A 26,164-nucleotide genomic window follows, 5' to 3' on the forward strand; every position below is an offset into this window, starting at 1 on the left:
AATAAGCACTTACAAGCAGTCTCCCACACTTATGGGATGCCACACAAGTATAGTGGAAACCTAGCCGCCACCACCCTCCCCTGAATTTTATAAAATCGGACCTTCTGCTTTTGCAGGAAAGAAAGAGTGGAAGATCAGTATACTTCTGCACATGAAAATAACTGAACATTTTTCTTTTACAAGAACATTTAAGCATAACACTGCACATGAATATTTGGAAAACTACTGTTGCCTACACTGTGCATTAGAATAGTACTTGGGAATTGATTCCCAAAAGATACCGTATGTAAGTTTGATGTACAGTAAGGCTATTCAGCACTCCAGAAATAGTGCAGAAGGGTTCTTCTACTCTTCTAAAAATCACCAGTTTAGAATGAACATTCTTCTGTATATAACCTTCACCCCCTCATTAACTGGATTTTTTTTTTCCAGGGGCGGGGCGGAAATCTATATTAACATTACCTAGGAATTATTTCCTGAAATGACATTTGTGGGAGAATTTTGGAGTTGATTCTGATGTTTCATCCAGTACAGGAAGTAGCCCAGTTAAATTTATAATAGAAAAACACTTTTCCTTGGAAAAACCTATGAGCTTCCTTTTATGGGGCAAATGGAGAATATTTGCTTTGAGGGTTTTTTTTAAAGGAATGCAGTAAATAAATGCTGTATTTCAGAGGAAGAATTCCCAAAGAAGGGGTCATTTAATTCTAAGACATTTGTGGTTTTGTTGGGAAAAAAGTATCTGAATAGCTAAAGATGTGAAATCTGATTTCTTATCATAGGAAAATGTAGTACTCGGGCTTCCCTCCCAGTTTATGGTGAATATGCTTTGTGTTCCAAAGAATGCCTCCCACCCACACACCCAAAAATAAATGTTTAGTGCACATGATCATTCACTACGATAAGATCACCAGAAGCAAAACCATAACAGTGGAGTTAAGGAAGCATCCACAAATTGCTATTTTCCTGTTATTGAATGCAGGTCATCTATCCGGTGCTATCAATATAATAAATTTAAGATAGGGATATTTTTAGTTTAATTGCCTTGGACATTAGGATCCTCTACATGGCTGCAGTGAGGCTGTTCAGTTGATCTGGAGATGCGATCATCTCAACAGTGGGGCCCTGACTTACTCCCTGTTTTTCTTTTTCAGGTGGGCTCTGGGGCTGGAGAAGGTTTCACCGTCAATGTGGCTTGGACAGGAGGCCTTGAACCCCCCATGGGGGATCCAGAGTATTTGGCAGCTTTCCGGTAGGCCCTCCTGCTTCAAGCTTTGATACAATGCCTATTCTTTCAATAGGGCCATGTTGACTTACGTTGGCAAAGGCTGCTCTGAATAACTTTTTAGATGCAATGGAACAATTTACTTTTAGCTGAAGGGGGGGAGGAGGGGAAATGAAGGAAGAAAAGAACAGGCAAGCTGAGTTAGGATAGATTTCTCAAAGCTGGTGCTCCCCAGATGTCTGAGATGACAACTTGTTTCATCTGGCATCATGTTGAGGATGATTCAAGGAAAGCATCTGGCAGGTTTGGTCCCACTTTAAGGCTAGATTTAAGTGTGCTTTGTTCCTCCCTTGCAATAGCTCCTGTGCTAATTCTGGAGCTGAGCTTATCGTTTGATGTAAGATGTGAACCCTTTGCTGCCCGAGCGCCAAAGATCAGAACTGAGGAACAAAGTAGGCAGGATGATTTATTTGAACAAGTTTACTTTTAGTAGCCTGTAGGAACATTGTCTAAAGGGCTGCAAGCATGCCTGTTTTTCTTGGCTGATTGTTTTCATCATATGGGACAGGAAGGCAGGGAACGGGGCGGGCAAAACTTCAGAGTCAGGGAAGGAAGCCTAAGAGTGTTTATACTTGGAAGTCAGGCTCATGAAGTCCAGTGGGATTTTTTCCAAATAAACATGATTAAACATAGGATCAGGCTGTAAATCTTTCTTTCCTGGGTTGTCAGAAGTTGCACGCACACCTCCGCTGGTAGCTCTGACACACTTTCTCCATCTCCTCTCCCCACTCCATTGGCCCACAGTCCTGGCTGCTCCTACCAAACGTTAAAGACCAAACCAGTTCAGTTCCTTCCTTTGTGACCCAGAGCTGTTATAATATAGTTTCTCCCCAGGATGTGAAGTCAATGACAGAGGCACTATGTTAAGAGTCCTCCCTCGTGCCATCATCGTCCCGGTTGCTGAGACCTGTGTTGCTAAGCTTCCCATATACTCATAGCATATATTTTTTTTTGAATATGCAAGTCACCTTCCTGTTACAGACATTATTTTGCTAATTTTTCTGCAACCATCCAGTAAGGCAGGTCAATGTTATGATCCTCATGTTGCTGAGAAGACCGGGGTAAGAGATAGGGGCTCTGTTGTATGTTAGGGTTAGGTTAGGGTTACAGACTTTCTCATTCTTATTTGAGTTTCCTAAGGCCAAATTAGAGGTCATGTCTGGAGTACGAAGTGCCATTAGCAATTGTATGGTGCCACCAGTAATGTAGGAAAGCAATGCGGAGTTACATCCCGTTCAAGAGAAATATTATTTCCTTACCTCTTCTAGGGTTTCCATCTCAAATTTAGTTTTGGAAACTGCCTTAAGGTTGTAGCTATGACAGACAAAGCAACTAAGCGGCTACAGAAAGATGACCTGAGAGCTGCCTGAGACCTTGGAGCTTACCAGGGGTCCACCTTTGCTTTAAAACAGTGGTTCCCAATTTGATTTTTAATGGTGGCATTTTGAACCTTGTGTAAACCACGCTAATGGCCTTTTAGGCTTCCTCTGCATCAGTAGAGCTTACTTTTCGAGTAAAGTAAGAATTATACGTCACAGGGGAGGCATCAGGATTTTAGAGATGCTTAGGTGGGGCATGGCCAAAAAAACGGTTGGGAACCACTGCCTTAAAAGAATCATTCCTGCAAATACTGAGGCATCTCTTTGGCATTTTGAATTGCTCTGCTGCATCACCACTCTATAGCACGCCGAGGAGCTGTGTTCTGGTGAGACTCTTACACCCCCCCCCCCAAAAAACCACCCAACCAAGAGTTAGTAGAGCTTGGGAATGCCATATGGTCAGAGCTAGCCTTTCCGGCCTGATGAGCGAGACCAACAGCCCTTGGCAGAGTCTCCCTTTTGAATTGCAAGACCTAACTGTGCCAAGCCTGGGCTCTGGCAAAAGGCCACCCGCCCACAGCTGCCCAGCACATGTGCTTTGATTGCACTTAAAAGGGCTCTATAAATAGTTTCTTTCCCCTGCCCCACATAGCCCCACTTTTGCTCCACACAGAAATGCAGCTCCCAGGCCCCGTGCCTCTTTGAGCCGCTTGCCAAATGCGATCTAGCTGACGGATGAGATTCTCTTTATGTCCCAGTGGGGCAAGATGGAAGGCCTGTCGGGCTCTCTCCACGTACAAGGTCTGGGAATGAGGCGGTGCATCAGGGGAGGAGTTCCAAGCCAAGGCAGCTTCCTCCCTGACTTGGTTGGGAGCTGTTCCAAGCCGCCTTAAACTGCCATTGTCTCACAAGGCGGGCTGGATGATGGCTTTCTGTGGGAAGAGCACACGGGCCTGCTTTCAAACTCAGACCGGTTAACAGGGCCTGGAATAGTAGCCCAAGGAAGGGAGATATAGGTCGACAGTCTGCTGTTTAACAAGAAAAAAAAATCTCTGCTTTTCTTGGAGGTGGGGAGGAAGTAGCAGTTTCGTCGATTGTGTGTTGATGAGCCTGAAATTATACACACAGTTCTTGCTTGGTACTAGAGGTTGCAGGAGGTTGGGGCCGGTGGCCATTGGTCAGGCACCTCCCATGCTGAGTTGCGTTCAGTTTACCTTCTCACCAAAGTTATTTTCGTTTGTTTAGCTTTGTTTCTTTTTTGGGGGGTGGGGGGGGTTGGATTTAAAACTTAATGCGGTCAAGGGTGGGGGTAAGGGGAGGTTTTATACCTTTCATCTGCCAGAGAGGTTTGGGGTGGGATTTCCTGCTAAAATTGCTATCTTCCACTTGAGCAAAATTGTTTATATGTTTATTAATGGAAAAAATGCTGAAGAGGAAAATGGAAAAATGCTGGAGGGAGGGGGGGGGCTCACACACACACACACACACACACACACACACAGAGCACACACTGTTTCTCCAAGACAGATTCAGCCCTCAAGAATGTATCTGGTATGAAGGATTGTTAAAAAGTAATTTCCTGAGGGAAAACTGTATGTAGCTGAACATCACATGTGGTTGGAAGAGTCATACTTTGGTGTCCCATTTTTAAAAAACTAACTGAATTTATGTCCCATTGAAAGAAGTGGGATGAATTGGGATGGGGGGGGGGGGGCAACAGGGCAGGAATTATCTCAAGATGGCCTCTCTTCCATTCAGGCAGGGGCCAAATCCAGATTTGTTCAACCTCAGTGTTAACATGGGCCTCAGGAGATGTAGTGATTTCCATGATATTTTAAATTATTTAGTATAACACTCTGCCTAGTTGCACAACTTCTTGTCCTTTTCACTTTTATACTTCAGCGTATCGTGGAAATGAATTATTGCATTAAAAAATAATAATAAACAATAAAAGAGATCTAGCAACATTGCGGAACTGGTATAAATGGAAAATTACATGTATAAAATTGTTTTTTTCTTTATCATGCTCCATCCTGGCCCATCACGGTGCCTAAGCAAAGCAATGATTTATGTTGTGAATAAAAGCCTGACGCATCCAAGGAGTCCAGAGAGTCGCTGATGCTAACCATCCTGGTTTAATTTAATTTCTGAATGTTAATTTCATGTCCTCCTCCTTTGCAGGACGGTGGTGATGCCAATTGCCCAAGAGTTCTCCCCGGATGTGGTGCTGGTATCTGCAGGCTTTGATGCAGCCGATGGTCACCCTCCTCCGCTGGGGGGTTACAAAGTCTCAGCCAAATGTAAGGGTCCCTCAAGGTGGCAGTTGATCAGTTAAGAGTGGTGGACATTCTGATGTGAGAATGGGCAGTTTGCTCTTTGCCCACAGAGAACATCTGTCCAGCTGCTGCCTCAGGACTCTGCAGAATCTCTAGGGCAATACTTTTGAGAGCTTGAATGATCATTAAGAGGGAATGCGTCAGAGAGGATATCTTACCATATAATGGTTTTCTTCAAGTTTCCTTTCATGATTCTTTAGAAGCATGTGAAAGGAAACCAATTATGATAGGGATTGCAAACCTTTTCAGCATCGAGTGCCCAACCGGAACGCGGGTGTGTGCCGGAGCCCCGGAAACCTGAAGACCAGCTGGCCCGTGTGCATGCATGCGCCAGCCAGCTGGTCTTTGGGTTTCCGGGGCTCCAGCACAGACTAAGATCAGTTGGCGTGCGTGCGCGTACCGGAAACCAGAAGAGCAGCTGGTGACAGAGGGTTCTGCGTGCTATAGGTTTGCCATCACGGAATTATGACAAAGATGAGTTGTGTGTGCAGAGTTGTGTGTGCAGCAGCGGTGGGATTCACTTACCTTCCCTACCGGTTCGCAAATGTGAGTGTGCGCTTCTGCGCACGCACAGCGCTCGCACGTTATGTTGGAGTGGGCAGAGCCTCCTGCAGCCGCCGCTACCAGAGAGAATTGGCTGAATGCCATCTCTGGTGTGCAGGCTTTTCTTTTGTAATACCCAGTTATAGGCTTGGCTTAAAGACCAGATCTTTACAGATGCAAAACAAGAAAACAATACAATCCTCCTTGAAACATGTAGAACACCTTCTCTAGCAGGAGAAAGGACGTGGAGAGGGTTTCAGGAAGCCAGAAAATTTGGTGAGAGCAGAGTTAGATGACTCACAAAAGGTTTCTCTTCTGTTCATTTTTTGGAGGGGAAAGGATGTCCTCAGTCTCAGCCAGGAAGGGCTTGCACTCTTGTCTGATTCCCTGGTTACTTTTGGTTTCCTCTGCAGGTTTCGGTTATATGACCAGGCAGTTGATGAATGTGGCTGGTGGGGCTCTCGTTCTAGCCCTGGAAGGAGGCCATGACTTGACCGCCATTTGTGATGCTTCGGAAGCTTGTGTGTCTGCTCTGCTGGGTAACGAGGTGAGTTGATTTGGTGCAGCCTCAGCCTGTCTCACTTGGTAGAATGAGTAGACACTCTCAGAAAACAAGTAGTTTCACAAATTATCTGATCCTGTGCCATTTTGGACTTTAAAGGAGATAATCAACTTTTTGAATTGCACTCAGGGGAAAATAACATGGAAGCCAGTGCTTGTTCACACAGCAGTGGTGTAATTTGGGCAAACCCTGGAGTGACAAGAACTGCAATCACCACCAGACTCTGGACCAGTTGTAATTTCTGGATGGTCTTCAAGAGACCAAGCAAAATACATTTCCATAATCCCACCAGGAAGTGACCAGGGCATGAATGGCCAAGAAGATCTTTTGGTCCAGAAATGGGCACACAAGATGGATATGTGCCAAGGATCCCCCAGGCCAGGAAAGAGACCAGCAGACTAGTCTCATGATAACTCATGATACCATCAGTTCCTGCAGAGGTGGGTTGCTGCCGATTCGTACCTGATTGGGCAAACTTGTAGTAGCGGTGGCGAGAGGCTCCACCCATCTGCCCGGACATTTCTGTGCATGCGCAGAAGCATCACGTGTGCAGGAGTGCACCTGAACTGGTGGTAAAAAAATTGGCAACCCACCTCTGAGTTCCTGGTTCAGAAGTTGGATGCACATGTACACAGGAAGCCCCTTTCTGTAACACCGCCCATGCACAGACACATCCACATTTCCCCCAGTGCTATTGGAACAGAGTCACTGAGAGGAAAGGGGATACCATGGAGATCCTCCCCTTGCAGGTGTCAGAAACAGTGATTTATTTTTGTTTTTTAGAAGATTCCTTGGGGAGAAAAAGAAAATTTGGTCCCTCTCAGTTCTACAAATGTTAGGCAGGGTGATTAGAAAAGCTCTCCACCTTAGCAATCCTGATCATGATCGCTAAGTTTCTGTTGTCATGAGCTGTGGCAACCAGTGGTTCTGCCAGCCAATATCAGGTGGCTACTGGAAAAACTCAAAGGACTCCTCACAGCTGGGCACTCCAAGTAGTTCGGCTCAAAGGTCTCAAGGAGGATATGGGCTCTGCGTCCACAATTCAGAGAGTAGATATTCCTTTTTGGAACATATTGAATATTTGATCTGGATTGAGTCTTGGTTGTTTCACCCTCATCCCAACCATTACCTCACCCGGGCACTGATGCAGGACCTCCACAGCTGCTTCAGATGTCCGAGAGAATTATCAAACTCCCCACTCTTCTCTTGGCAAGGGTCATGCCTCAAGAATGCTCAACAGTCTTTCCAACATCAGGTTTGAATGAAGATCAACATGGACTGAGAACAATCATTTCCATTCCAAAGTGACTGGAATTGAATGAGCACCATTCCCTTGCACACCTTTTCCTGGGACGAGAACGTTGGCCGTCGGCCTATATTAATAACTTCTCAAATCCAAATTAGTTCCAATGATGGCTGCTTTTTAAATTGGCGGGAGTCTTTTCTCCTCCTCTCAGTTTTACAACCTCCTTACCAAGCCAACTGTCCCTTCATTGATACATTTAATCAACCATGACAGCCAAAGATATAGCCCAGGGTGCCTGGCTGCAGATCTATAACTTACGTCTCCATGCCCATTTATCACTCTGTCCTTGTTTTTGCCAACTTCACACAGCTGCAGGTCACGCTTCCCCCCCAAATGAAGATCCCCCCCCTTATCCTCTCCTCCTTTCCCTATTGATTATATTTTATATGTGTCTGCATGGGTGCGTATATAAATAAATAGGTGGGTGTGGGTTGAATTGCTTGCAGTCCAGGCAATCTTTCCCAGAGGTTTTGTATAACTCATTCTAAACACGCCTCTTTATTTAAAAGAAAGTAAGTCCAGCTTAGTTACTCACAGAGAGCTACAAGGAAATCCTATTATTTTGTTTATTCACTGGAAAAAAAACACACATCCCGGCTGATTTAGAGCCATGATATTCTGGTACCAAGCGGTGATCCTCCTTCAAATTTATTTTTTGTGGCCTGCTGGCAGTTGCCTTTCGGCATGCATACATTAACGAGTGCACCTTAGCAAACAATTCAGTTGCTGATATCATTATGGCCCCTTCTCTTGCCTCCTTTGCTCCAAACTTACAGATAACCCTCTTTTTATTCCACAGCTTGAGCCTCTTCCAGAAGAGATCTTGCAGCAGAAACCTAGCCCTAATGCTGTGCACTCCTTGGAGGCGGTAATCCAGGTGCAAAGTAAGTGGAGGGATTCCTCTTATTGTGATGCATAGAGTGGGCACATGGAAGAGCGGAACTGCTACAAGCCGCTGCTTGGCACTGCAGTGGTCTTCAGGAATGCCTTTGAGAGATAGGAGGAAGAGACACAGTGGTCAGATAAGAGGCAGCTTAGCCTGCAGAAGGAATGGGACCGTGGCTAATGTCTCCGAGGGGCCCTCCCTAGTGTCCTGGGCCTTGTAATGGCAAGAGGTGACTGATGTATTTTCAGACTTACAAGTTTCTGTTACTGTAACTTTACAATAATGTTAGTACTCATAGATAGAACCTCTTGTCTGGACTGCCTCTGAGAGTTGATACCAATCTTACAAATCTGAAAATACCAATCTTACAAATGCGCATCGCATTTGCAGCCAAAAAAGTTAGGAATGGCCACTTCTGAGATATTTGCCGCACACCCATTCTTTTTAAGTGGATTTTTTTTTATCAGGGCAACCTGGTCTACCCAAATATGGGACAGAGCATATGGCTTGTCAGGGTTCCAAATAGCATCCAAAATTAAAACAGAGTCCAAGGCGAAGTATTGCTCAAGGTTCCAATTTATCAAGAGAGCCATGTTGGCACATCTGGGAAAACCCAAATCTGAAAGCTTCCAGTTTTCCCCACCTACCGTATTTTTTGGAGTATAAGATGCACCTTTTTTCCTCAAAAAGAGGCTGAAAATCTGGGTGCGTCTTATACATCGAATACAGCAATTTTGTGCCTCCCGAAGCCCCACCCCGTCACCAAAATGGCTGTGCATACCCTTATGGAGGCTTTCAGAGAGCTCCTGAGGGCTGGGAAGGGCAGAAATGAGCAAAAAATGGGCTGATGTTTGCTCCCCCAGCGCCCAGCAGCACTCTATAAGCCTCCATAAGGCTATGCATGCAATTTTTTTGACAAAAAAATGGGCCCCTTTTCGCAAAAAACGGGCCATTTTTTGCTCTTTTTTTGGGCCCCCATCCCCCCAGAAGCACTCTGCAAGCCCCCCCCCCCAGGCTATTCATGCCTTTTATTTGAAAAAAACAGACCCGTTTTTGCGAAAAACAGTCCATTTGGGGGAAGTTTGTAGAGTGCAAAAACCTTTTTTCCCCCTTTCGGAAAGCTTTTTAGTTAGAGTGATTGATGAGAATTACATTGAACAAGTGCTGTGCCAGCAGAAACAAGTCTTAGGTTGTCAGTGATTTCCTTCTCCTGCACATGGATAAATGCACCTACCTATCTCCCAGGGGTGGGTTCCTGTCAGTTCTAACCTCATCTATAGAAGAGGTTCCACAAATGTACCGTGCCATTTAGAACTGGTTCCAGCTCCCTCCCCCCGCCCGGCCGCACCACGCTTGCCCCGCCCGCTGCTCACTGATTGGCTGGCTCACCATTCGCCCTACCCGCCTCTAAGAGTCCTATCTAAACCTTAAAGTCTTAAAGCTGTCAAGTTTGAATATCCCTGGGGTTTTTTTTCTAAAGGGTTAGGGGTGCAAGGGTCTTTTAACTTGACAGCTTTAAGACTTGCGTGCTTCAAATGCCAGCGTTCCTGAGCCAACCTTTTGGTTGCTAAGCAAGAGCATTGTTAAGTGAGCTTCACCACATTTTACAAGTTGGCCACGCCCACCCAGTCACATGACTGCCAAGCCACTCCATCACATGGCTGGCAAGCGACTCCCACCCAGTCACATGTCTGGCAAGCCACTCCCACAAAGCAGGCCACACCTACAGAAGAGGTTCTAAAAAAATTGAAACCCACCACTGCTACCTACCTACCTACCTACTCTCTCTCCCTACCTACCCACCTACTGTATTTCTCTCTCTATCCCTCTATCTACCTACCTACCTACCTACTCTCTCTCTCTACCCCTACCTACCTACTGTATTTCTATCTCTCTCCCTCTATCTACCTACCTACTTTTTTTTAATTTGCCTCTTCAAAACTTTGGTGCGTCTTATACTCTGAAAAATACGGTAGTTGAAAGTTCAAGATCTTACCCCACACCCACAAGCCCATCATATGGTCCAATCTTCCACTGCCATGCTGGCAGTTCCAACCATCCAATCCCGGTCAGGTGCAGAGGTGCAAAGACAAAGGATGAACTTGGCTTTCTAGAAAGAATTTTGTTTTGGCTACATAGCATCTACTCCGTACAATCCTCCCTCCCATTTCCCCACAATAGAAAATGCATTGTAGAATAATAGAAAGTGTGGCAGGCAAAAGCTCTAAGAGTAATATGGCTGCAGGCCTGACAGGGCTTCCGCTTTCGCCTTTCAGCCCCAATCCAGGACCCTTCGCAGGGAGTCACTTCCGCAACAAACTATTTTTGTGTTAAATTTATATTTATCGACAAGGAATTTACCTTTATTTCTTTGTCGGTAAATATACATTTAACACACTGATTCTTTTTGTGGACAAATCTGCCTTTTACCTGCCTAGCCTGATACTCCTGTTCCTCCTCCTCCTGTCTCCCAAGGACATTCTCAGAGACCATATTTAACAAATTCTTCAATGCAATAACACTATTGTTAGTATAGCAGTAATATAGAAACTGAGTGGTACAGTGACAGGTTAAAGCCCGAGAGACTCCGATGCAAGTAAAAAAATAAAAAAAAAACCTCTCAGCCCAGTCTGCCTCCCAAATTTGTGATGAAAATTAAAGAATTCCAGGCGAGAAGGATGAACTACCCATGCAATTTTAGGATCTGTGGAAAGAAAGGTAGATTCTTCCGATTGTGTGCAGTTTGCAGTCACAAACTGCAACATTTTTTTAAAAAATTGAATAGTTCCTAGATAGCCCTGATCTGGAATAGCTAGAATCCAGCTGGTATTGTGAAAAGGGCTAAAAAGCACCAGGTATGTTCCAAGCTTGCTATATTGAGCCTTTAACTATCCCCCGGTGCTTTTACGACACATCTGATTTTGTATGGAGGGGGCGAAGATTCAAAGCAAGTCCCCTCAATTTGGAACCTTAGATACACTGTGTGATTCAGTGAAGGTGGGTCCCTCTGCCAGAGCGGACACTGATCCTGCCTTTTCTCTTCTAGGCCAGTACTGGAGCTCTGTACGTCGTTTTGCCTCCACTGTGGGGTATTCGGTTTTGGAAGCCCAGCGTCATGACGTGGAAGAGGTGGAGACAGTGACCGCACTGGCCTCACTTTCTGTAATGGCCGAAAAAAAGTGAGTGTGTCCCTTAATTATTAAAACCACCGGTCTGCAATGTAGCTTTGGGAAACTGCAGGGGTATCAAATGTTGAAGCCAAGCTGCCAAGACTAACTTAGCCAGGCGAGAGGGGCTTCTGAAGTCAAAATGGTCTTGGGCAGCAGCACCAATCAAAGGCTGACCCCATCACATCCCCATTTTTTATTTTGAAGAATTATTTGCCTGCCGGAGCATTTTAATTCTACGCTCCCTGCCATAAGGGCAGAAGGAACATTCCCCCATTTTACCATCTGCATGCAGCGCTACTTTCAAGATGTTGGGACATCTCGCAAATTGAAAAATAGCTGTGGTGCATCTGCCTACAAGATGAGCCGGGTCCAAATTGCAGTTCAGGGAGGCGTGCAGAGTAGATCAAGTCTGACCGAAGGGGAGAGCCACAGTTTTGGAAAAAATAAATAAAACCAGCATCACAAATAACATTGACTGATTGGGATCCGGGAAACATGAATTTAAGTCCGTATTCTCCAGTCCACCTTTTAAAACCATTGGGAGGATGGTCTTCAGTGTAGCAGCTGTGGAAGCATGTGGAAGATAGATGGCTAGGGTTTGCCCAAATTTCTACTTATTTTTGCATCCCTCTAATTAAAAATAAGAGCCTGCTCTCCAGAGCCAAATCTAAGGGACAGAAATGAATTTACCTTAAGGTCAGATTGAACTTTATCCTGGCCCCATCCCCAAACTGTTTAATACAAGCATGTAAATACTGCTCCATACTGTTGTATTTGGGGAAATTTCTGCGACATTCTGCACTTTTGGGAAATCCTTCAAGAGCAATCCTATGTGAGGCACATCTCAGACCTGCCTTATGATGCAGTAGGTAGGTAGGTCCCTGGGGCAACTCAGCTCTCTGACAGACAGATCTCTCTGCTTCTTTTGACTTTCTCCCACCTCCCAGAACTACAAGTCCCAAGCAGGACTTGAATGTTTGACCTATTTATCTCCAAGCACGTGACATAGCTTGGATTTGATCAGTGTCTTTTCCTAATCCTTAATGTCTTGGCTTTTTCTGCTTTAGGCGGCAAGGAGAACCAATGGAAGAAGAGCCCATGAACCAATGAAGAGCTGTTCTATCCTCCACCAAGAACACATCATTCTTTGTGGCTTGTTACTTGTATCACAGTCCTGGCTCCGGTCTGCCGCAAAGCCCACATTACCCTCAGCTATAAAGCTGGAAAACTGACTCCCAAGTGCAGGCAGAGAGGCTCTGTAGAAGAAGGCATGTGGTAGACCTTCCAGGATTAATAGCTACACCTGGGGTGTTACCACGTGCACAACTCTGCCAATGCAAGCAGCAGAAACAGAGGACACAGGAGAGCAGCTGTATGGACTGCCAAATTGGACATTTTACTCTGATGTCTGGGTGGTGCCTTTCCCCTCCAGAACCAAAGATGTCCATAGAGTGACCCTGCTGTACTGGAGCCCAAGTCATTCTCCTTTTTTAAAGTAAAACTTGGCCCCTCGGTTGAGGATGTCCCATCATCAAGGGAGCTGGACTGTGCATGGAGAGAACATTCAGAAGACAAACATTGGATGTCAGACAATAGCCAATACCTTTATAGGACTGACCCAGCCCAGTTCCTACTAACCACTGTCCTAATTACACCTTTTTGGTCTTGGACCTTTTTAATTTGCACTATTACACAGATCACACAGGCACAAACTTTGTTCTACCTTCCATAGGATTTTGTGGGAACAAATTGCACCTCCTTGTGGACTTGAGTCCTTGACTTGACCATTCTTCCAGCATCAAGGCACTATGAAAATGCATAGCCCTGTGGTGCTTGTGGCTGGTTGGTTTGTCCGGATCCATAAAAGTAGGCAGCCTTATTCCAAAGAGTAAACTTCAGGGGTGGGGAATGGGGGATGGATACTGTGAGCAAGATAGACTGTTCCTCTATTATCCGAACCAGTATGTGGCATTTGAATTCCCTGTAACTTTCATTTCTTGGGGATTTCTTTTTCTGTACCTGTTAAAACAACAACGCAAGTGCCTATGCAAGGGCCTTATTATTCAAATGAGGAGTTAATACCTTCCATAGCTATCCACTTGGTGGGATAATGGAAGATAACTCACTCTAATTTGATCAGGCTGCTGGCACAACCACTTTTCTACGGATGAAAGGCACTTCATGTGAAATGGGCATATCTGTTTTGCTTTCGTATCCATTGAGGTCTGCATGTGCTGAAAAGTTGCGTTCAGTCGCAGCCTCCCAGCATGTGAGTGACAGGCACCATGACAACGATCCACACATTCCTAAATTGAAGCATCTTCCACACGGGACATTTGTCGTGTTCAAAGGGGTCTTTCTTACTGTTCGTAGTGAGATTGTGTATTTTTTGGGGGAGGAGGCTGGGCAAGGTATGGAAGAAGGATGTAAAATATATACCACGTGCTGGATCTAAGCCACCCAGTAAATTGAGCCTTTGCTATAGTCCTAAGTATGTTGCTTTTTTTCCCCCCCCTCGCAGCCAAAAGCAGAATTATTTTTCAGACATGTGACGACATTCACGTACACATTCCTCCAGCATCAGCAACACAATTCAGATCTGTCCTGCCACGCAGCAACGTGAATCTTCCCACTGTAGCTTCCTCTCGCCCCATGGATGTGGGGAACAGATGAAGCCAGACGGAGTCGGAGTGCTGTGAATAGCAGTGTTTTTTGAAAAGCACCCTACCCTGAAAAGACAGCCATTAGTTTCATACATGCAGACAATGGATTTCTTTTTGCTCAATGTCTTTTTTTTGTATCTGGCAGATTCTGGTGCTCTCCCCTCCCAAATGAAATCCGTGAGTAGAGAAATTACAATGCCATCCCCAGACTGACAGGATCTAATGACCTGGAAACAGATTGTGTTGTATCAGATCAAAAATTTCTTGACATTGTAAGAAAGTAAACATACAGCATTGAACATGACCGTAAACTAGACTTTGTGTGGCTATTGGGGGGGGGGGGGGTTTACCAGTTGTACCTGAAATCCCTGATCCTACTTAAGTTCCTCCAAATGGTGAGTCTGGAGTTGAAATGTTAAAGACGAACTTCAAGGGGTCACTTACCACAGTGGTCCCAAAGGTCTGGGGGGGGGAGGGGAGGGGATGATTCCACAGTCCAGTTCCAAACGGCCCACAGGATGATACTGGTCCGTGGCCCAGGGAGTTGGGAACCCCTGACTTACAAGACTTGGCTTCGGACGGCTTGGAAGTGCCCCGGTGACAAGCCCAAGGGTGGTAACCCTGTGGCTGAAGTCCAGCGCAGCGGCTGCAAAGCCCCAGAAGGATCGCTGGCTGTTTCTCTCGCAGGGATAGCTGCGGACGCCATTTTAAGCCTGACTGAAAGTGAGAGGCAGTTTCTTTTGGCGCGAAATGGTGGGCACCATTTTGAAGTAACGGTCGGTAACGGGGCTTCTTTGTCAGCAAAACCTTAAGGGTGGCTGTTTTCCCCTTTCATTGTAATGGCTTCCAATGCTGGAGATGGGGGCAGTGGGCTCTCCTCAAGTCTCTCCTCCGGACAGCCCCTTAGCTGGTCCTTCATCAGCCCAGCCTTCAAGAAAAAGAGGGATAGTATCTGAGGCAACTGAGGAGCTCCCTGCAAAGGCTCCTAAGACAGCTAAAAAAGGGGAGAAGAAGCAACTCCAGCCTTCATCTCACAAGGTTGGGTCACCAACCTTTTGGACCTCAGGGACTAGAAAATTCATAATTTTAAATCCCACAGACCACTGATGATTTTTTAAAAAGATAAGTAGTACTTAGTGCAGGGGTGTCCAAACTTGGCAACTTTAAGATTTGTGGACTTTAACTCCCAGAATTCCCCAGCCAGCTCTGCTGGCTGGGGAATTCTGGGAGTTGAAGTCCACAAGTCTTAAAGTTGCCAAGTTTGGACACCCCTGACTTAGTGCATTATAAAAAATGCAAATAATTTTTCTGCAGACCACCAAACTTTTCTCGCAGACCACCAGGGGTGGTGACTGTTGGTATAAATAATTGATTCAATTTACTTCTGCAAATACAAAGCATCATCCTTTGGGCAGGGGACCCAGCACAATTACCCCCAGGGTTCTGTGCGCTGTCTTTGTGCAAAATACAGGAGAGTTGACATGTGCCACACTCATGACAATCTACTATTCACTGGGCAGGGGATCAAGGGTCCAGCTCTGGACAGAGCACACGTGGGTACCACAGGAAGAGAAGCAAAGAAGTATAAAAACCTTTAATTGCTTCCAACCAAATTGTGTGTGCAAACAAGCAGGATCAGCGTAGTCAAAGAAATGTGTGATATTTCAACATGAACTAGAAAAATGGAATTATTTTTATCAATCAGTCTGCCCATAATGGAGAATATTCTTAAGAATATGGAGGGAAACAAACCTTAATGTAGCATGAATATTAATTGCTGGAAGTTCCAGTGTCCCTTTACACATTCCCAGTTCACATCGCCTTTGAAGGGAAGGATGAATAGAAACAAAAGATGAGGATTTGTTTATTTGGTTTTTTAAAACCCTATTGTAGTAGAGCCTTCCCCAACCTGGCGCTCTCCAGATGTCTGGGGAGTCAAATGACAAATCACAAGACCAAAACTGTCAGGCAGCAAATGAGGGAAGTTTCAGTCTGTGGTTTCCTTGGAAATGATTATTTGATTGCCCTTGAACTGTATCAGTAATACAAGTAAACAAAAGGCAGCCATAGATATTTTGAAGTTGGGCTAGTGATACCCACCCATTTGTTAATCACACTCATTAAAATCTATTAGCTCCACTCAATCCCATTCAGCCCTGCCCATTTGGAAAAACATAACTTTAGATCATATTTCAATTGTATTAAACAATTTAATAGATCCCATACATATAACCAGAGGGGAAATGGGTGTCGTAGCTTGGCCAAACCACAGAGAAGATGATGCCCTAATGGCTCAGTTAACCAATGTCCTGCTCTGTAATTCTTTTAATTGGCATCTTTCATCTTTGTCCCATGGTACTAGCTTTGCATGGGGAAATGCCATTCTTTTCTAACAATTCCTTGAAGCCTTTTAGTCAGAAAATCATGTATAAGAAACAGCAGGGATCAAACGTTTGGAACAGAGAACTCATAGCCTGGGTCTGCAATAAAGCACATGTAGGAACTAAGTGCCTATAGTCAAGGCTATGGTTTTCCCAGTTTCAATGTATGGCTGTGAAAGTTGGACCATGAGAAAGGCTGAGTGCCAAAGAATTGAGGCCTTTGAATTATGGTGCTGGAGAAGACTCCTGCAAGTCCCTTGGACTGCAAGGCGATCAAACCGGTCAGTCCTAGAGGAGATCAACCCTGACTGCTCCTTAAAATCCTGAAGATGAAACTCAAATACTAATGACAAGGAAGTATTCACTGGAATGAATGAGCCTAATGCTGGGAACGATTAAGGGCAAAAGAAGAAGGGGATGACAGAGAATGAGGTGGCTGGATGGAGTCAATGAAGCAATAGGCGTGAGCTTAAATGGACTCCAAAGGATGGTAGAGGAGAGGAAGGCCTGGAGGAATGTTGTCCATGGGGTCGTGATGGGGCAGACATGACTTTGCGACTAACAACAACAGGAACTAAGAGGCCCAACAATATCTTTTGGTGCTCTTTGTATTTTCTGCCCAACTTGGTTTGATTGGTGGTTAAGCTGGAGCCTATGTCATTATTTGGAAATACCCATAGACACACCTCAGGAAAAAAATGAAGATGACATGGTAGAAAGCTTCATGGGAAGTATGTGTGTCTGTGTGTACTGGAACAATCTTACCAGTATGTCTCCTGATAAATTGAGGTTTTGTGATTGGCTATACTCACTGTAATAGTATGAGAATACCAATAACATGTTTTAAAAACTTCAAATGTTGGGGAAGGGGGGGGGGTCTCCTGATTAAACCAGAAACACTGAGAAGAAACCAGGATGCTGAGATCAAGCACAGAGGGAAAGTCTGTAAGAGGATTACATCTGTCATTCCATTATTCAGTCTGAATGATTGGTTAAGTTTCATGTGAAGTCACAAAGTTTTTAGTTTCCCTCCCAGGTCCCAAAGGGTGTTAGTTTTCTGTAATGTCATGATAGTTTCTAAAACAGTGCTGGAAAAAATAACAAGGAGGCTACTTATCCGTTCTATCATACTGTATATGTGGAGATCTCAAGCAGGTCTTTGACTGGGGTCTGTAGGAGATGACCAGACTGAGCCCAAGGAAGGGGTCAAACATATCATCAGTCATGAATTCCTTGGTGCCCGCAAGAGTCCAGCACACCTTGAATTCCATATCTACCGCCAAATTGCTTTGACCATTAGTAATTCAGGTTCTTATAGAGAGCTTAAGCTTACAATAAATCTTTGTACCCATTTGAACTGTCTAGATCAGGGGTGTCGAGGCCCGCGGGCAGCATCTGGCCCATGGGGTGCTTAGATCTGGCCCATGGGGCTCCCCTGGAAACAGCAAAGGACTGGCATGTGGTGCCTCTTCCAGTGAAAACGGAGCTCAGAGGGCCACACGCAGCACTCTCCAGCTCCATTTTCATTGGCAGAGAGTTGAAGGATATTGCCGCAACCGAAAACAGATTGGAGCCCATTTTCACTGGCACAGAGCTCAGGCCACCAAACCCCTTCTGCGCATGCCCAAGATGGTGTCTTGTCACTTTTGAGGACAACTTCAGGGAGATGGTTTTCCTTCTCAGGATATGCAGGGGATACCCTATCCCCATCGTCGGTTCCAGGTCCAGCTATGGGACCTTCCTGGGACATCAGGGGTACCCTTGAGCTGCTATTTCCTGCCCTGTAGCTGGAACATTGTGAGTGAAACGGGGCGGTTGGTGGTGAATGGAGAATGGAGTGTGTTTTTCTGCTGCTGGCGTGGGTGTGGTCATTGGCGGCGGCGGGGCTCCCTGCCTGGGGTTTCTGCCGCTGTTGCTGCCACTACCCATGCTGTGGTATTATCCCGGTAACTCCTGGTAGCTTATGGACATGAAAGACTGGATTAAGGGAGTGGCTGAGGCGGCTGGCATGGGTATTGATGCCAGCGGAAGATGGCTTCGGTAGTTGGTGTGGGCACGGTTGGAAGGGAGGGCTCCTGTGTTGTGGCCCCCACTGGTATAACCGCCGTTGCCTGGGCCACCGTACTGTGCCATTTGGCCCCTCCCCTTGTGACACTATGGACTGGGTTAACGGAGTGTAGCCCCGGCGACGGATATGAGTGCGGTTGGCATGGATGGAGCTCAGTTGTTGGAGTTGTTGGAGCAGCCACCGCTGTCCCTGCTGTCCTCACCACCACCATCATTGGCCACTTCACCAACCCGCAATTTATCTTCTGCTGCGATTTTGATATCTGACCGTTACCCTTACATATTGTCTTCAACATCGACCATGGCTATGATGGACATAAGCCTCCCGCTATCCCCTTGAACACTGTCAGCTGCCCTCCCCCATGGATATGTCATCTCCCCATTCCATCTCCCTGTTATGTCACTCTGTTTTGGTTGATGCCACACTCTCCTCTATATTATACTGCGACAAAACTTTACTCTCTTTGGGAACTCCCCCTTTCCTGGGGATGGCCTTCTTGCTTATCAAGACGCTTCCTTAATGACGGGTCTTGGGATCCCGAGAGGTGGCATGGGAAGAAGAGGCTCCTTAGGGGTTTTTTACAGGGTTTTTAAAATCAAATTTTAAGGGGTGGGTGGGGGTTTGATTCAGATGGCTCAGACAGACTTGTGGGGGAGTCTGCCAGGACACAGGCCAGAGCTAACTAATGGGCATGGGTCGGGAGTGCTGGAAAGGGTTGGGATTCCGGGGGAGACATTAAACCATTCCAGTGGGGGGTTTGCCATCTCTACTGTATATGGGAGGGGCAGATATGGTGGGGGCTTAGGGCCAAATTATGTCTGGGGGATGCAGGTTTGCTGTTTAAGAGCGATCGCACGCTCTGACCCTCATTGCCCCTCTCACACCCCTGGGTGCTCGGGATTACAGGACCCAGGTCTCTGGCTGGTATCGCTTAACGCCATGTCTGACTGAATCTGACCGAACACTAGTAAGAATTCATATTAAATCCTACTTAGTGGCGATAAAAGTGGCAAAACAGCAACATTTTTCCGCTCTTATCGCGTCTGCAGATAACTGCCCAGCTGCCCTGTTTAGGGTGACCCACTCCTTACTTAATCAAGGAACTGGGGAAGACCCCCTTGCAGGGTAGGGCTGAGGAATTTGTTCAGTATCTGCAGGATAAAATCGCTCAGATTCGAACAGGCTTGGACTCTGACTGGGTAGATTCAGGTGAGTTGTCGGAGATGAATCTTGTGGAAACTATCTGGGATGAGTTTGACCCTATGACTCCTGAGGGCATGGACAGGATTATGGTGAGGCTCAGTGCTGCCACTTGTGTGCTGGACCTGTGTCCGTTTTGGTTAGTTTTTACTTCCCGGGAGGTGACACGAGGCTGGCTCCAGGCAATTACCAATGCTTCATTGACAGAGGGGTTCTTCCCCATCGCCTTGAAGGAGGCGGTGGTGAGGCCCCTCCTTAAGAAGCCTTCCCAGCCTCTTTAGTCAACTATCGTCTGATCTCCAACCTTTGCTTTGTAGCGAAGGTTGTTGAGAGCATGGTAGCACGTCAGCTTCCCCAGTACCTGGATGAAGCTGCCTATCTGGATCCGTTTGTCGGGTTTCAGGCCCAGGTACAGCATGGAGACGGCATTTGTCGCATTGGTTGATGATCTCTGGCGGGCCCGGGACAGGGGTTGTTCCTCTGTCCTCATCCTATTAGACCTCTCGGCGGCTTTCGATACCATCAACCATGGTATCCTACGATGACTCAGGGGGTTGGGAGTGGGGGGCACCGTTTTGCGGTGGTTCTCCTCCTACCTGTCAGATGGATCACACTTCATGTTGACTGGAGGGCAGATACCCACCCTGAGGCGCCTCACTTGTGGGGTGCCCCAGGGGTCGGTTCTCTCACCCCTCCTGTTCAACATATACATGAAACCACTGGGCGAGATCATCCATGGTTTTGGGGTACAGTATCATCAATATGCTGATGATACCCAACTTTTCATCTCTACCCCAAACCACCCAAACGATGCCCTCGACATGATGTCCCGATGCCTGGATGCTGTACGGATCTGGATGGGGACGAATAGGCTCAAGCTCAGTCCCTCCAAGACTGAGTGCCTGTGGTTCCCGTCATCCCGATTTGTGCATCTTGTACCATCTTTGGTGATAGAGGGAGAAATTTTAGCCCCCTCAGAGAGGGCCCGCAATCTGGGAGTCCTCCTGGATACATGGCTTAGTTTACAAGAACACCTGTTGGCCATGACCAGGAGGGCCTTTTACCAGGTTTGCCTGGTACGCCAGTTGCGCCCCTTCCTGGATCGGGATGCCCTGTGCACAGTCACTCACGGCCTCATCCTTTCTCGCCTGGACTACTGTAACGCTCTCTACATGGGGCTTCCCTTGAAGAGCACCCGGTGGCTTCAGCTGGTGCAGAATGCAGCTGCACGGGTTGTCATGGGGGTACCTAGGTGCTCCCATATTACATCCCTTTTAGGCGGCCTGCACTGGTTGCCGGTTGTTTTACCGGTGCAATTCAAGGTGTTAATTATGATCTTTAAAGCGCTCCATGGCTTAGACCCCCCCCTGGGTCTTGCGAGACCACCTACATTCATCGGTAGCCTCCCAACGTCCAGGACAATCCCACAGTGTTGGCTGGCGACCCCCAGGGGGAGAGCCTTCTCTGTGGGAGTGCCTTCCCTTTGGAATAAGCTGCCCCCGGAGCTTCGCATTATTCTCGACCTCTGGGCTTTCCGGCGCGCCCTAAAAATTTGGCTTTTCCAGCAAGCCAGCCTGGCCTGAATAAAATAAATTATTAATTTTAATTGTTAATTTTAATTTAATTTCTAAATCTGATTGTAAATGTCTATTGGGTTTTTTGGGATATTCTATTTAATCTTTCTTTTAATTTTTGTAATATGTGTTTTTATGTTGTACGCCGCCCTGAGTCCTTTGGGAGAAGGGCGGCATATAAGTCCAATAAACCTAAACCTAAACCTAACCAAAGGAGCCCCTGACACGAGTGACCTTGAGCTGGCCATGCCCACCCTGGGCCCCCAAGGTAAAAAAACAACCCTGATGTGGCCCTCAATGAAATCAAGTTTGACACCCCTGGTGTAGATCTCCTGGTTTCCCTGTCCCTTGACAGGGTCCTGTTAATCGGAGAGACTACAGTAAAATACATTTTTCATTATTGTTGATTCATTCATTCTTATGCATTGCAAGGGTATGTGGGTTGACCTTGGGAGACTGGATCAGAGATTGTCTAGGGAATGGTCAGGTAAAGGACAGCTGGCTAACGGGTGGGCAAGGCTCAAAAGAAACCCTTTCTAATTTCTGTGTGGGAGGGGATGGGTGGGTCAAGGAAACAGGGAGATCATACTTTCAGACTTGCAAGACTCCGTTAATAGTTTTATAGTAAAATAAAACTAGCTGATCTGATCATGTTTCCCGTAGGTCTACCCGGTAAGGCTGAAATCACAATCTTGCTAGTCTAAAAGTACAACTCTTCCGCCACCTCCAAATAGCTGTGGATTATGCTGTCTTTTATCAGACCATCCACTGTGCAGAGTCTCTGGACCAGCCTCCCAAGGTCATTCTCACCTTGCATTGTACACATAAATGAATTCAAATGTATTTACATATACCAGGATGGGAATCGGTTCTAGAGAAATGGGGTAAATATTACTGATGTATGCATGGCACTTCATTGTTATGTGAAGTTGCTTTAAAAAGAGGCAAGGTAATTTCTATCACCAAAGATCATTTCCATACTACGGTTGGATCATAGAAAATGGACAAACACTACATGGCAGCAAAAGATTGGTATTTCCTATGGCTCTCATGACCATCCAGATAATTGATCAGGTCTATGATCACACTAAAAGGGACATGGTGGCTCAGTGACTAAAATGCTGAGCTTGTCAATCAGAAAGGTTGGCAGTTCGATGCTTTGAATCCCTAGTGCCGCATAATGGAGTGAGCTCCTGTTACTTGTCCCAGCTTCTGCCAACGTAGCAATTCAAAAGCACGTAAAAAATGCAAGTAGAAAAATGGGGACCACTTTTGGTGGGAAGGTAACAGCGTTCTGTGAGCCTTTGGCATTTAGTCATGCTGGCCACATGACCACAGAGACATCTTCGGACAGCGCTGGCTCTTCGGCTTTGAAACGGAGATGAGCAACACCCCCTAGAGTCGGGAATGGCTAGCACATATGTGCAACAGGAACCTTTACCTTTACCTATGATCACACTAATGTAACTCAAAGGGTACAAACTTCATTCTTTGCAGAAACGCAAGTGTATAGACCAATGTTATCATGTTTAATGATATTTCTATTAGGATCATGAGAAATGGTCTATAGTATACGCACACAAAAATAAAACAAAAGAGTCAGATGGAAGAAAGTTGTATTTGCCAAAAAAAAAAAAAATAGGATGAAGATACTGTGGAAATAGCAAATCAAAGTGCCAAGACAACATGGGGCACAGGGTGGGGGTAGTGGAAATGGAAGATTATGCAAGAGAGTGAAAAGTGTTGGGGGGGGGAAATAATTCTCAGAATCGGAGAATACAAAGGACCTCATTTTGCTCATTTATCATGGAGCGATGGAAAAATCCTGTGGGTGCAAGCCTCCTTGTTTGCATTGTTCGGTTCCAAGTCACAACCAAGCCAAAGCCACAAGCACTCTTGAAGCCTGTGTCATCCAGGAACAGCTACTGGATGATTCAGACACAATTGGCAATCGTTATTGGAGGCCCCCTGATATTAGAGATCTCAGACTCAGAGCCACCACAATTTGGGGTTCATTGTAAAGCTGAACGTTGAGAGCTTTGAGAAGTGGTTTGCTTTGACACCCAAGTCACCACTGCACCCAAGAAAATGGGATAAAGAAGGAATGTAAAAGACAGCAGAGGGAGACCGTGTGAATAGTTTGCACTCGATGCCAGATTCTTATAAGAGCACCTGCCATGATGTAAGCTTCTCTATTCAACTATCATCGTTGGACTTTGAATCAACAGCTGTAAGGCATCAAAAGGAAGGTGGAAACCCACTACTGATGCATAATTCAGTACCACAAATGGACTTCCCTTAGGAAGTCTTCCCTGGGATCCTTCCCAAAGAATGGCTATAAAGAAAAGTGAGTTCAAACTATAGTAGGGAATCAATAGAAAGATGTGTCCTTTTGTTGCTTATTCAAAAAGTACAGCATTATAGGGAACAATCTCAACTTCTTTCTTTCCAACCAGTTTCCAATCAGGAAATTGCTATACTAACCTTTTCATTAATTGCTATCTTCTATACTCATCTTCACTGCAGCTAGCATAGGCACCATCCCACACATCTCCACCTTGAGCAGCAGGTAGCCACATCTGCCAGTCATGGGGGATTTCAGCAACATAGCTTCTGTTTTGCAGATGTGTTGTCAAACTAGGTTTTCCCATTTCTAATCCAGAAGAAACAATATTTGAATTTCTGCCCATGCAAATCATATTGACCCAGAACTTAAACCCGAGGTGAGGAGCATTGGTGCCCTTGTGCTGGGGAAACAGATTTGGTACCCCAGCATGGAACATCTAATCTAGTTCACTGGTGCAATGGCATCTCCATGCCAAGATGCCTGTATTCAAGGTGGCTAACTCAGGATAGAGACAATGAAGTGACTCTGAAGAAGCAGGACAGAATGAAGAAATCTGGCTGTTGGAATAACAAACAAATAAAAATCACTTGCTAATGTCAGCAGCTGAAACTGTTTTGAAGAGCAGGGGAGCAGAGAGTCGAAAAAGATCACAGTTCAATGTAAGTGAAGAAGCTTGGGAGAACATGAACATGGAAAAGGGGACTCTCTGGCCCACATACCAAGCTTTACCCTTGTTTTATCTTATATCATTTTCTGCAGTATCCTACATGTGTTTTCATCTTGAGTATACCTGATAATGCCCTGCTGGTTTCCACATGCTGCCACTGAAGTCTTCTCCAACATGGACCAACAAAATTCACTTTTGCTGTGGAACCTAGAAGGTGGTGAATGGGCCAAGTGGCAGATAGATTTCTCTTCTAAATCTTATTGTCTCCCCCCTGCATTTATTGCCTTATCAGATGTTGCATGTTGTATGATCCCAAGTGAGATAGGGAACCCAAAGAAGATATTGTTGAGTAAAAATGCCAAAAAATGGAGAATTTGTGGGTTTAAAAAAAAATCAAGTAGTATCTAACTGGATTGCGTAAACTGGAGTTTTAGAAGGGTTGTCTCATCAGGTATCTGCAGCTTGTAAAACCAAAGCACCATGTCCCCTGTTTGTGACTTTGATATCAGCCCCAAAGCAATAGGTTCCTCACTTGTCCTGAGGCTATCATGCAGATGCAAAGCAAATTAGAAATGAGATGTAACACCTCAAGGTGTCCGCAAGATGTGGTCAGAAAGGACAAAATGGTAGCCACAACTGTGCTATTGAAGCTCCAGCACATATCTAAAAGATGAACAGATTGCACTCTTGTGAGGCACCTTTCTCCAGATATTGTTAGATCACAACTCTCTTTACTCTAAGATCATTGGGGACTTCTACAGCAAGAAGTTGCTTCACCCCCATACTCAAATCCTTCCTCTTCAGATCTGTTTTCAATTGATGAGGAAGGTACACATTGCTATTTATTAGCAAGTTTGCCTCTTTTATTATTTTTGTTATCTTTGAGTCCATCTTGACTCCTAATTACTATAATGGACAAATCAAAGCAGGTCCTAAGGAGCATTTTTTGGAATTTTGCTTTTCCTCACGCACATTAGATTAGATTGAAATAGTTGGAAGGGACCTTGTAGGTCATCTAGTCCAACCCCCTGCTCAAGCAGGAGACCCTACCCCATTTCTGACAAATGGCAGTCCAATCTCTTCTTGAAAGTTTCCAGTGATGAAACCCACACAACTTCCGAAGGCAATTTCTGTTCCATTGGTTGATTGTTCTCACTGTCAGAAAGTTCCTCCTTATTTCTAGGTTGAATCTCTCCTTGGTCAGTTTCCATCCATCATTCCTTGTCTGACCTTCAAGTGCTTTGGAAAATAGCTTGACCCCCCCTCCTCTCTGTGGCAGCCCCTCAAATATTGGAACACTGCTATCATGTCTCCCATGATCCTTCTCCTCACTAGACTAGCCATGCCCAGTTCCTATAACCGTTCATTGTATGTTTTAGTCTCCTGTCCCTAATCATCCTGGCTGCTCTTCTCTGCACTTTTTCTAGAGTCTCAACATCTTTTTTATAGTGTGGTAACCAAAACTGGATGCATTATTCTAGGTGTGATCTTACTAAGGCTTTATAGAGTGGCATTAGTACCTCACGTCTTGATCGTATCCCTCTGTTAATGCGGTTTAGAGAAAGAGTGGTTGGGTCAAAGTTACCAGGATGAGAACTTGGATTTCCTTCCTCCTAGTCTTCCACCTTAATCACTAGATCAAATTGGCTCTTCTATTACATCACATAGTCCCCTGGAAAATTTTAGAGCATCCGGGAGAGTCTTAAATCAGGCAGCACAAGCTCAGTTTCTCAGCCTCCCATCATAAGGGGGCTTTCCTTGTTGCAAGATATTACTATATAGCCCAATTGCTGTTGTGAGTGGGTGGGGGTTAAATGTGAAAGCTGTCCCTGATTGGTGCAGTTTACTCTGATGTCA

General features: G+C 45.6%; 1 protein-coding gene across 8 annotated transcripts in view; it reads left to right on the forward strand.

Annotated features, from left to right (window-relative positions):
• HDAC7 (histone deacetylase 7) overlaps positions 1–14,374 on the forward strand; it is a 229,121-nt gene extending 214,747 nt beyond the window's left edge. For all 8 annotated transcript variants that reach the window (XM_081938922.1, XM_081938925.1, XM_081938928.1 and 5 more), the window contains 6 exons: positions 1,155–1,252; positions 4,786–4,904; positions 5,897–6,030; positions 8,151–8,235; positions 11,284–11,416; positions 12,475–14,374. In XM_081938922.1, the coding sequence (XP_081795048.1) occupies positions 1,155–1,252; positions 4,786–4,904; positions 5,897–6,030; positions 8,151–8,235; positions 11,284–11,416; positions 12,475–12,517 (612 nt within the window). In that variant the 3' untranslated portion in view covers positions 12,518–14,374. The remainder of the gene's footprint in view (positions 1–1,154; positions 1,253–4,785; positions 4,905–5,896; positions 6,031–8,150; positions 8,236–11,283; positions 11,417–12,474) is intronic.
• Positions 14,375–26,164: the final 11,790 nt, after the last annotated feature.

This window comes from Natrix helvetica (assembly GCF_964273705.1).
Source record: "Natrix helvetica genome assembly, chromosome: 1".
NCBI lineage: Eukaryota > Metazoa > Chordata > Lepidosauria > Squamata > Natricidae > Natrix > Natrix helvetica.